Here is a 13,103-nt window from a genome sequence, read left to right as displayed (position 1 = left end):
CAGACGATGAAAGATTAAATTTCTAAACTAATATGTTTGTGTAATTGGGTTACAGAGGATTAATGTACTTTGGTAGATGAAAAGATGGCCATGTTGAGATTTTGTTTGGGGTGGGAAGAAACATTACTTTTGTGTGCACTATGACTTAAGCATTGGTCATTACCTATTCAGATATTTTAGGTAACTTGTGGTTTGTATTTCATTAGTGAAATATGGTTTTGCTGTGTGATGCTTATCCAAAACCATTAATGGGTCGATCAAGTGTTTATTATTGAGCAAGACAACAGACTTGAACTCTGTGTCAGTACAATAATGTAGATTAATCAGATTCAGAGCAGCTGGGCAGGGCAGAATCTCACCCTTGTTTCCTTGTTTTCCTTGGATTTTACCTGTATGCAAGGATGAGATTCAAGTCATCTGTTCATAACATCATACACTTCAAGCACTAACTATCTTTGAAGGTTAGGCATCGCATTTTCAGTAGATTAGGAAAATGCAAACAACATTCAGTTAATGCACTCTTAATAGTTCAGTATTGCTCTATGCACAGTCGTTTACACTACAATCTGGTAATTGTGGAGCTGAATGGCTATTGTATAGCTTCTGAAACACTCTTGTCTTGCAGATGTGAGTAGGTGTTGATGTTTGGTACCATGCCAAGGTAGTAGACAGTCCAAGATGCAGTTGGTGACCATGTCCCATCATGCCCTGCCCAATGCTCTCTGAACTGACCTAGCTAGGCCTTGTTCGTGTCTCTGAATGAGTGACTCATCTATATGGGCGTCTATGTTGGGGCCCATACCAACATTGTTTAGTCCCACAGTGTTTTGTTCGCCCAACGGAGGCTAAGAAAGCAGCTGACGAAGCCAAGATGAGGTTCGCACATATAGATGGAGATCACCTGACCCTGCTGAACGTCTACCATGCATTCAAGCAGAGTAAGTATATTGCACTGGATGTTTGTGAGCAGGAAGATCAATGTTTGTCTACCAAGCAAAATGTTTTAATGTGAAATAACTTGTGATGTAGCAGACTCCATTGAATATATGTCTTTAGTGTACTTATTTGAACTTTTTGGCAGGGTGTGAAACTGCACACTTGTTTATCACTTACATCACTGTGTGAAAACCATTGGTCATATTCACAGAACTGCAACCTAATATATTTCTAGTTTTTTTAATCCGTAGAAATGCATAAGCATTTTTTTTAACGAATAATATACTTCCTTGTCAACTTAACAGAGCACCCTGCCCTTTCCACAAAAGGAAATTAAAACAAAATTATATTTTTTATATAAACTATACTAACTGTACCGACCTGATGCAGCTACGCTTGCAACCAAAGGATCCAATATGGAGTGTAGATTTGTGTAGTTATGGCAGGTTCGGGAAAACTTTGGTTTTGAGCTCTGCTATATCTTGTACAATGGTTCCACAATCTTCGGGGATCTCCATTTGGCCATTTGTTGGATCCACTGGAATTATAAACACAAGGAGAGGGGGAGGGGCTAAACACCATCCCTGGGTGAGACCCCAACTCCAGCCCAAGGCATCACCCTCCCCTGCTAGGCCATGGGTTGAGGAAGCAGGAAACTCCGCTGTCTTACCGAGCCAACTGTCACCCGCCACCGGCCCAACTCCAACATGGCTCCTCCCAGACCGGGACCGCCCAGGAGTAGCAGGAAAAGCCAGCTCACCTCTGCCATCTTGTTCCCGCCAATTGGCTTCGTCTGAGTGCATGCTTACTGTGTGTCACAATGCCACTGGGAGTCGGCGCAGCCACCAGGTGTAACTGCAGCGCAAAACTGCCTTACAAGTGTGATGAGCTTGTTTAAGTCATAACTCATCAATGATAGGAGATCCCAGAAAACAATATGTCCATTACACTCTTAGGTGCAAGACCTTTCTGATGAGGTATAAATCATGTCTCTACATCAATCAGTTATTGAGATCTTGGCTGATACACACACACACACAGACATTGTCGTTTTATTAGTATAGATAGATATAGCATTTTATAGAGTGTTTTGTATATTGTCCTTTCCACTCTTCTTCAGGCATTCTGGGATACAATTACACAGGCATCAACCACCCTCTATACAAACGTCTAGTCGCCATTTTTAAGTGAAGCTAAGCAATGATTCTTTTTGATCTTAGAGACATCACAACCAAGCCTAATATTCTCTCACCTGATTTCCACATCCAATTACTTTCTATCATGAATGACAGACCGGGTTAGGACTGGGAACTCTGGCTGTTTTTTCTCCGCTCTTTTTCCCCACCACTGAGGTACTTAGGTCAATTCAACACCACTGGCTGAGATCATCTAAGTCAGCACAGACCGAAGTAAACCTCCCTGGCTTTGTGATTCAGATTCACTCTTTAAGATGATGGTTTTACTAACTAACTTATCGGTGTTTTGTGCTATAATACATTTATTATATTGAGCACCTCGTTGCAAACTCATGAAATCCCAGACCAAATATGATCGTGGAAGGTGATTACAAATATTTGAGGATTTAGAGCAATCATAGTGATAGGTTTTCTACATAGCAAAATTGATGCAGGTTCTTGTACTATGTAGATTTATAGTTATTTTATTTGCATTTCTGGCTTTTACCTGCAATGATTTCTGGTACTGCATGCAGTAACACAATGCTTATGCAATTTCCTAAACGTATAAAACATGCATTCCACACAGAAGAGAGGTTCCATTAGATTTCTCCAGTATAAATTTGAAAACTTATATCCTGTCCCTTATATCCCATCCTTTGTTTAAGTTTTGGTTCCTTAAACCAAATGGCACTGTGAACCCTTGACACATAAGGTCAGATAAGTAATTGTAGGCTCTGAGTGAACTTGTCTCTTTATTTTCAATTGCAATTATTTTTATGCTCTTTATCGATATAGGATTATTATTATTTAACTTATTCATTTTCAATCTTACCTGCAAAAATTATCATCATATTCTTTTTTAAGATTAAGGATGCAAAATAAATGGCTGTTACTTCTCCCAACTTGTTTCACTAAACCTATTGTTCAGTAGCTCTAACTCAATTGTTGCTGGGGGCTGAAATAGGGTCAAGCTTACAAAATTCTGCTTGAGCATGTTCCAAGGTAGATTGTTGAATATCATCAATCCCAGTTTTTGCAGGTTGCATACCTTCTGATCTTTATTCCAAAACCCATCCTATTTGTTCCAGTAATTGCAGACTCATATGAATAGGAATGGGCTATTCTGCTCAACTTTTATGTCTAACAAATCTTTCATTTTACTCGCCTTTCTCCATATCATCAACAAGAAATTGCATGCATATAGATAGCATTTTCATGTTGGGAGGACATACTCACTTAACAGCATTCAGCAATCTCTAGAATGCCTCAAATGACTGTTTATGTTGTTGTGGCAAGTCTATTCCATATTGTAACTCTTTGAGTAATTTTACTTTCACCTTTAAAAATGTTGGCTCTAATTTTCAGGTTATGTCCCCTTGTCCTGGCCACTCCAGTGAGAGTGAGTTTGTTCCCTATTTTCACTAACTATTTGGAATTTGATGAAAACCACTCTTGGTTTATATTTAAAAAGTTAATGTGTTATTCATGAGCCTGCTTTGTTTTCCCACTGATTAGGGCAACTCTTTGAGTTTTACACTACACAGTTATCTAGCATCTTTATATCAGGATGATGTCCCAAAGTGCTTGACAATTTTAACTGCATTCTCTTGAGTGAAAGACAAAGATCATCACTATTTTTCAAATATTCTTGTAGTGTTTCCCAACTGATTAGATAAATTCCTTAACTGATATGTGCATCACTAGTGAAGATAGTTAACTTTAATGAGTTTTTTTTAATTCTTTGAGAAACTGAAATGTTTCCTTGACTCATACAAACTTGATTTGATATTTTTGTAAGAAGAGGTTCAAATAAGATTTTGATCATATTAAGATTAACTTAAGTTTTAACTTTTTAATGTAAACTGTTCCATATTTTTGTAAAATTCCCAAGTTGAATAACACTTTAACTGCAAATCTTAAGCAAGTATTCAAGCAAAATGTCCCAAGTTCCACTGATGCAGACAATTTTTTATAACTTCGGGACTTTTGTAGTCCTCTTAAGCCCCTGCCTGTTTCAGCCCTTACGCATCATTTGCGTGTATTACAGTTTCCTTAAATGCTTGATTCTGCAAACTAAAGATCACTCTTAAAACTGCTTTGAAACCTGCTTCAGTTTATAATACTCAATGAAATGGAATAATTTATTATTTGTCATTGCATGATAAAACCATTGTGGAAATTTGATGTCCCAAGAATGTGATTAAATACAACAAACCTTTTTTAAAAAATAATTAATGTCAGTTAATCATCATTGAATGGTCAGTACCACAGGCTACACAATTCACAGCATTTACTAGCAAACTGAATAAATTGCACAATTGGTGGTGCAAGAACAACAATCAATTCACTCCGATAAATCTCCCGAGCACTTGTGGCAATAGTAACTTGAGGGAATTCCACCATTTAAGGAAGAACTTCCAAGGTGCAACAGCACTGATGCGATGCTCTGAGTCTTCACTGACTGCAATAAATTAACAATTTCTCTATTTCAAACAAATTGTTTGATTTGCATCATATTTTCTTGTAAATAACACAAGAGCATTTGGATGGTCTTAATAGTATGATTCGAAATAGTTTGTGCAAAGCAGGGCACCTCATGTCAGCATGGCTCGGGGTTCGCTTCTGAATCAGAAGATTGTGGGTTCGAGCCCCACTTGAAATCACATACTTTAAACTGACGCTTCAATACAGAACTTGGAGTGTGTTCATTGTTGGAGGTATCGTCCTTTGGATAAGATGTTAAACCGAAGTCCCGTCTGCCTGTTCAGGTGGACATTAAGCATTCCACTATTCGAAAAGGGAATGAAGTTTCTGGTGTCCTGGCCAACAATCCCCCAAATAAAATAAAAATAGTCACTCAATCCATGGCTGTTTGTGGGATGTTGCTTTACAAATTAGCTGCTGCGTTTGTTCACTAAATTCAATCAATCCACTTTACAGTATATCTTGTGAAGCGCTTTGATGTCTTAATGACAAAATCAGGTGCTACACCAAATGTATTATTATTAAGAATTATTGTTATCTTAAATTTACCTGCATCGTTTCCATGAGTAATAATGTGCTAGTGTGATCCTGAGGTGCATCTTTTGAGAATGGATTCAGCTCAGCTGTGATCCTCTCTGTGGTACAATGGTTTTGTCAACACTTGCTGTTCAGCTTCATGCATGTTCAGTGCTGCCTGCCAAGCTCCTGGACTGCTGTGGAATTATGTACTCTGTTCATCAAGTGAATGACAGACGGACGGGGATGGGGGAGAGAGGGGAAGAAAGCAGCCTAATTTAATTCAGTTCATTTTTTGTGAACATATGATTGCCTTACACCTTAAAAATGTAGGGCCGTCATCACGTATTATTCCATAGGCATGCATTTCAGTCACTCTGTCTTCCTTCTACCTTTCAACCACCGTATCTCTTTAGCATTCCTCCCTGAAGACTTTCCTTTTTTTAAAAAAAAACACACACATCACATGCATGGGTACTGTTCTGGTCAAGACTCTGGCAATGCCATTCTGAAGCTACCAACTCCACAGTATAGTAGCCTTAAGTGACTCACTGGATTCTTCCCCTGTTTGTGTTGACGCTTTTGAGCCTCCACTTGGTAGTTCCCACAGAGCCAAAGCTGAAATTACAACTTAGAATATGGAGATCGTGAGTTGAGTTATTTCAAGTATGTGAAATTCATCCACACCATACTAAAAAAAGCTTATTTTCTCTCTGCTGTTATCTTTGTTTTTGTATTAAGCCTGGTTTCAATTACGTTTTCTTAATAATGATGCTTTTTATTTTTAGACCATGAGTCGGTTCAGTGGTGCTATGACAACTTTATTAACTACAGATCCCTGATGTCTGCTGACAACGTACGTCAGCAGCTGTCACGAATCATGGACAGGTTCAACTTGCCTCGCAGGAGTACAGAATTCACGAGTCGAGACTATTACATAAACATTAGAAAGGCATTGGTCTCTGGTTACTTTATGCAGGTATGATGACAATTTATTATCTTTCTTAAATGTGTATTAACTCAATGCTTGATATTCCAGTTCGTGTCTAAAATATGTTAAATCTTAAACTCCAATTTGGAGCTATTGGAGGTGGGAGTGTCATAGGATTTGTGTGCTCTGGCAGGTCTGGCATGTATATCTGTTGTAAACTTTATTCAGTTTACAGTGTGGTGCAACAATTTTATTGATGCCAGTTACGATATGTTATAGATGACCCTGATAGTACAATACTCTCATCACTTTTGCATTCTGTGATTTTCAGTGAATTACTGTTAATATCATTCTGGAAAAAATAATTGATTTGGAAATGGTCGTGGAGGGTAAAAGGGTTATCGGTTAACTGATCAAAAGCATGTGCAACAGTACAGTGGTTCTTTGTATAATGTCTCATAACTTGTTGAATGATTCAGCAGATTAAAAGAGCACTGATATAATTGGACAGGTAGTTACTGTCTCTGAAGATTATGTTTGAAGCCAGGCAAATTTTATCAAAAATAAGTTACTTGACCTTGAACACACTGGAAACTCTGTTTTTGAAAAGCGTGATTGTATTGGTTAAAAAAAGCCTCTGTTGTACATCAATCATTGGGTATATACATTTCTGTACTTTCCAAGTATGTTGAAATGCACGAGTGATGAAAAAAAACATGAATGAAGGAAAGAATTGAGTTTAGGGAGGCATGATGTTTCATGACCACTGTCCAAATCAAAAAGCCCAGCGATCAATCCAGATTAGGGTGTAATATTTTGACTCAGACTTTTCCAGAGAATTGTGATAGATATTGATAAGTTAATGATAGCACTTGGCTGGTAAACAAATCCCATCAGTGATCGTGCCAGAAATGGTATGAACGGAGCTTGTCAGATAGATAGAAAAGGTTTCTGCAAAATATTTTGCTCTTAAGCTGTTGCAACAAGCTCTCCTCTCCATCTATTGCAGAGCTACTGTACTTAATTCCATTGCTTCACACTTGAGTGTTTCTGGTCTTTGCATATTTTTAAGGCAGACGCTTGATTCTTCCAAGTGTACATGTACTGATTTATGCACCAGAAAAAAAAAATCTAATCTTCAACTATTTAAATGTGTTACAGGGAATAGCAGTAGTAAAAGTTACCATACTAATGCAATGCAACAGTAATGTTTAATGTTCTTTACATGACAACTTCCATTCAAATGAAAAAGTACAAAGCAAAACTTGTGTTTTTAAAAAAAACAAGGCACGAACAGAAATCCATCTAAAGGAATTTTCTTTGCTAATGATATTAACATCGCATGGTTCAGTGCTTACTACCACAAATGAGATTACACAATTCATATTGGTGTACGTATTTTTTTTAAAAAGCGCTAAGCAAATGTACTATTTGACATTTAGTCTCCTTTGGATTTATATGCTTATTATACTTGGCAATACCCGAACTTGTCCAGGGAAAATTATGCACGAGGTATTTTGATCCACTTGTATTTTCAATGGGATTTAATGCATTTTTAAACCTTGAAAGGGTCTGAAGGGGATGTTGCCCTTTTCTTCTTCTACTTCAATAAAATTGTGGTTCGGTCATGTGAACCTGTCAAAGTTGTTTACTTTCTGGCTGTAAGGCTAATTTGCATGTTGGAAGTGGAAGACAATTCTGTAAGTGTCAATAACAAAAAGCTTAAGGCAATGGGATGTTTTCCCCTTCTTTCCTAATGGGTTGTGTGAAGATTGATTATTATTTTTTGCCTATTTAGGTGGCTCATTTGGAACGAACAGGTCACTATCTGACGGTAAAAGACAACCAGGTTGTGCAGCTGCATCCATCCACTGTATTGGACCACAAACCCGAATGGGTACTTTACAATGAGTTTGTACTTACCACCAAGAATTACATTCGCACCTGTACAGACATCAAGCCTGAATGGTAATGTGCTGAAACAGCTTTTGTAGCATTCTCAATAGTTTGCACAGGTTGTGAATTCTATTTTCTCCAGTTGAATCTTAATTTTAAGAGCCAGTCCATTGATGGTCAACTGGGTAAAGACACCACACAGCGCAGCACTGGAGGTCAGCCTAGGCTGTGAGTTTAAGTCCTAACATAGAACCTGAACCCACCGTTTTCTAACCCATAAGTGAGGAGGCATCATTGTCCTCCTTAATGCCACTCGATTTGGGCCCAAGTGGAACTCATTCTACATGTGGCCCTGCTTCATGCCACTGTTGCTCTGTAAACTATACGTTTTATGCATCATTTTTATTAGCCCTTTTTGAAATGTAGTGTGAGAAGACTGACATTGGGTACCCAGTCGGACCTGTTTGAACACAATAACCGATGTCCCAAGGTAATTTCATAATATGGGTAGATAGTGTAAAGTGCTGCAGTTTCATTACTTCAGCAACAGGAACCATGAGCATTGCTTCGTTTCACCAGTCAGGCTTGCCCCAGATGAAGTACAAATTGTGATCCTCACTGCCAACCCGAGATATTCTCATGTGTATCAAATTTGTCAACAGTCTTCATTTCTGCTTTTATTATTTATTGTAGTAAATGGACATTGTGAGAAGCTTAAAACCATAGAATGCTTGCAGCACACAAAGAGGCCATTTGACCCATTGTGTCTGTGTGTGGTAATGCCACGGTGAAATGTGGAGACGTGCCATTGATTTCATCATTAGTATCTTCTGAGTTCTGGATAACGTTTCAATATAATCGAGGACAGTAGATAATTACTTTGATTTGATTATTGGATGGAAACTGAGCTATGTTTCTATGTCACCTACATTGTATGTCAGAACTGATGAGTTAGGTTAGCAAATTGTTTCTCAAGTGGACATTGGAGCCCCTTTCTGATAATGAGCTGATGGAGAATCTCATTTATATATTCAGAAATGTACACCTATCACCACAGCAACGTAAAGGTCAAACGGTGAATTATTTTGTAGATGTATATCCTTAGGAGTCTTGTTAACATAAACACTGACATCCAGGCACATTATTAGATTTTTAATTGGACTTCATAAGCGATTTTCCTTCCCCAATTGCTAGGTTATATTAAAAAGTGGCCATACTGGGAATTGTAGAAGTAACTAATTTTGAAACACTGTGGGAACTTTGGCCAAAATACATTGTGTTCCTCTTCAACTGGCTGATTACATTATTACTTACAAGAAATAATGAAACGTGTAGTGAGTCCTTGTGCAGTAAAAGCTCACAAAATAATAGACAAAGTATTATTCTGCAGTCTTAGTCTGATTGAAAAATGTACAAATGTTTCCGGCAAAATTTTTTTAGCACAATTATTGCCATTTGTTGTAAAAGCGGTGGTGGGGGGGGGGGAATGAAGGAGAAGAAGAGTCAATTAAAAGTTATTGACTAGTGACTTACATGTATTGTTATTGCCTGCAAATTCATTGGCTTATATTTTAGGCTTTTTTCTTTTACTCCCTCCCCCTTCCTGTTTATTTTGGCTAGCTATGGTAAGGCAGTCTCACAACAATTTGTTAGTGCTATTGTGTTAATAGTGAGCGAAGTAGCCAATACCTAATAGCTGTTTATAGGTATTGGCTAGTTCTCCCTTCCCGATTTTCCCAGATGACATGGTAAATGTTGTGATTTGTAATTTGCTTTTCACGTTGTGGCTGTAAATCTCCAAACCACCAATTCATGCAAGTTATATTCTACATTTTGTTTGTGGGACATTGCTATGCACAATTGTCTGCCACATTTCGCCCACAAAAGATACAGTCAATCCACTTTACAATATATTCCGTGAAGCTCTTTGAGACGTCTCGGAGATGTGATAAGACGCTATATCAAATTCAAGGATTTAATAATAATAAAAAAATTTCCAAACTGCGCCAGTTTCTCCCAGGCTATAATAGTCCACCTGTCCACTTTTTTCAAATATTTAGCACCTTTCAATTATTTTCACATGGGAACTTAGGGGCAGATAATAGTTACTCACTCCCCTTTAATGGAATTTGAGCTAATGACTAGATGTGCTTCTTTTATTGTACTGAATTTTACCAGTATGGACATTTGGAGGTTATGTTATAAACTAGTGGTTGCAAAGTCAATACAATATCTGAACCACAAAACATTGTGTATGAAATTGTTACATTTTTTAAATCAAAATGTTATCATCCTACATAGGGAGGATATTAATGTAACTTGAGTATTTTATTCAGGAATAATAAAATGTGTTTTCTCCAAACAAAAATAGGTTAGTGAAGATTGCTCCTCAGTACTACGAAATGAGCAACTTTCCTCAATGCGAAGCCAAAAGACAACTGGAGCGCATTATTGGCAAACTTCACTCGAAGGAATATTCTCAGTACTGAAGTCATTCTTCACAATTATGATGGAGGCCAGAAAATTGCAGATTTCATATTGAAGAAATATGGACTTCAGATTCTGCTCAACGTAACAAATTTAATTACAGTCTACTAAAGAAAACTATGGATGTTTTTTTCAAATGGCTGGACAATTCCTCACTTTATTTTTTAAAAACCTTGTTTATGATGGGTTGTGTAACACTGTGTTGAGCAACATAGCATGTTGCTGGTGTTATGTGGCTTTTTTTATTGTTACGTTGACTTTTGTCACAAACCCTGTTTGGTTTTGAGAGGTTGGGGGGGTGGGGGGGGGGGGGGGGTGGGAGAGAACACATGTTTCAAAATAATGCTGTAACTGTTAATTTTTAAAGAGTTTCATCATTATTAAAATCCTGTCTGCATTTCTCATAGCGATTCGGAGTTGACATTTAAAGTATGTATTTCTCAACCACATACTGCATGATCCTACCCATGTTAACATTCTTACTAGAACGTTGTAGGGAGTTCTAAAGAACTTGGAAAACTTGCATACGTAGGAGCCTCTGAATTTTCCCATCACCAGTTTTTGACTTAAATAAAAGTACAGTGACAAGAACAGTTCTGTATTGTGTGTGCCGTTTCTGTTATTGAAACCTTATTTAAAAAAAAAGTTGCTTTTTCGTCACTAGTTCTCACTATTCTTCAGGTAACTTTTTGGAAGGAATCATACGTGATGCTTGTCCATCTAAATAACTGAGAACCATAGTCATTTAAAACACAAGAAGAAATTTCATTTGTATTAGTGTCAGAAGAATGTCCCAAGGTACTGGAAAGTCAGGAATTTGGACCCAAGATTTGGGTTGGGAGGGAGGATATGGGTAGGAGGGTCACCGAAGGCGCAGTCAAAGAGTAGGGTCTTGAGACAAGCTGTGAAGGGAGGAGCAAGGTGAAGGGACTAAAGGCACAACTCTCGATGGTGGGGCAGGCCTGGCAGGGTATGGGCTTCAGATTTACAGCACAGAAGACCATACAGCAACAAATTACATTTGTACAGTGCCTTTCATGTTGGGAGGAAATCCCAAGGCCCTGGGCAGTCAGGGAATTTTGACCCAAGCAGGGGGTTGGAATCTGGAGGGTTGGGGTAGGAGGGGGTTGAAGGCAAGGTTGAAGAGAAAGGTTTTGGAGGCAAGGGAGGGAGCAAAGTGAAGGAACTGGGATGGAGTTCCAAAGGGTTGGAGCAGAGAGGCTGAAGGCCCGACTACTGATGGTAGGGTGGGGGACATGGAGCAGGCCTAAGCGGAGGGAGCGGAATAACAAGTTAGGTTGCAGAGGTAGGAAACAGCAAGGCGTGGACGGCCTTGATGAGGATTTTGAATTTATCCTCTTGGGGATGGGGAGCCAGTGGAGCTGGGCGATGGTGATGTGGTCATTGATCCTGAGGTGGGAGAGGACACGAGCTGCAGTGTTCTCGATGATCTGCAGCTTGTGGAGGGAAGAGTTGGGAAGACTGACAAGCAGAATTTGGAGTATTCGAGCCTAGATCTAATAAATGCATAGATGAGAGTCGGTGGCCTGAGGGCTGAGGCAGTGGTGGAGCCAGGCAATGTTTCGGAGGTGGGGGAAGGCAGAGTGGGACATGGTGTGGATGTGGGGTATAAATGACAGTTGTGGGTCAAACAAGACGCCATGGTTCTGGACTGGCTTAGTAAGGTGGAGTGTGCATCCATGGATGGTGATCCTGCCAGTGCCTGAGGTGCTGACCAGAGCCAATCAAGCAGGCCTCAGTCTTGTTGACATTCAACTGAAGAAAGTTAGCTCTCATCCAGGACTTTATGTCTGACAGACAGTCTGTCAGCACAGCAGTGGTCCTGGAGTCAATGGTGGAAGCAGAGAGATAGAGTTGGGTGACATCCGCATACATGTGGAAGTACAACCCATTGTGTCAGCTTCTTTGTCTTATGCATATAACTTGTTCCACACCCTTTTTTTTCCCTCTCCTTGTGTTGCTATTTCTGCTGCTCAATTGGGCAATGACAGTAATGCAGTAATGGGGCCTGTGCATTGAATTTTATGTTTTGGTAAATGCATCCCATAGAGGATTCTGCAAACCCTCTTGTCACAGTCCTTTTAGGATAATACATATTCACAGTTAAAGGGAATGTCCACCCATAACAGACTGAACCATCCAGAAAGAATGACTTAAATTAAAGGTATCGTGCCAACTCAGTTGCTCTGTACAGGTCCTTCTATCAAATAGATGTTGAATTGTTGATGAGGAAACTTGAGGATTAGGATGAAAACTGCTGGAATGTGTTTCCTGAAGTCTGATTCAAATCCACCTTGATTCCAATTGATAAAACTCAGTGGGTAAGGGTGTGTGTCCGAGTGTGGATGGGATGTTTGTTGGTAGCAATGCTCTCATACTTTTGATACTGAGTTGTAATTGCTCATGAAGGGGCTCCAAGGAATTCTTGGTATTTCCTATGCGCTGAGCCAGGGCTCAAGCCTATGCTTGTCAGATCTCTAATGACCAACTAGTGATTATCCTCTTTGGGAATGATAGCCAATTCCAAGGTGACATGCGTGACAATGGAATATTGGAATAGAAACATCTGGTGGTTTTGGCAGTCTGGCTTGTGAGCCCAGGCAGGTCTGCACTGCGAAAGCTGATGACAGACCAGCCAGCATGCAGTTTAAATG

At 39.1% G+C, this 13,103-nt stretch overlaps 1 protein-coding gene across 4 annotated transcripts in view; it reads left to right on the top strand.

The window, feature by feature from the left end:
• Positions 1-11,024, top strand: part of dhx15 (DEAH (Asp-Glu-Ala-His) box helicase 15) — a 75,687-nt gene extending 64,663 nt beyond the window's left edge. For all 4 annotated transcript variants that reach the window (XM_042341036.1, XM_007889046.2, XM_042341043.1 and 1 more), the window contains exons 11-14: positions 816-938; positions 5,903-6,093; positions 7,844-8,013; positions 10,313-11,024. In XM_042341036.1, the coding sequence (XP_042196970.1) occupies positions 816-938; positions 5,903-6,093; positions 7,844-8,013; positions 10,313-10,430 (602 nt within the window). In that variant the 3' untranslated portion in view covers positions 10,431-11,024. The remainder of the gene's footprint in view (positions 1-815; positions 939-5,902; positions 6,094-7,843; positions 8,014-10,312) is intronic.
• The last annotated feature ends 2,079 nt before the right edge of the window (positions 11,025-13,103 follow it).

The sequence above is a fragment of the Callorhinchus milii genome, unplaced genomic scaffold, assembly GCF_018977255.1.
Source record: "Callorhinchus milii isolate IMCB2004 unplaced genomic scaffold, IMCB_Cmil_1.0 Scaffold1, whole genome shotgun sequence".
NCBI classification, from domain to species: domain Eukaryota; kingdom Metazoa; phylum Chordata; class Chondrichthyes; order Chimaeriformes; family Callorhinchidae; genus Callorhinchus; species Callorhinchus milii.
This window is presented reverse-complemented; position numbering and strand designations above follow the sequence as displayed.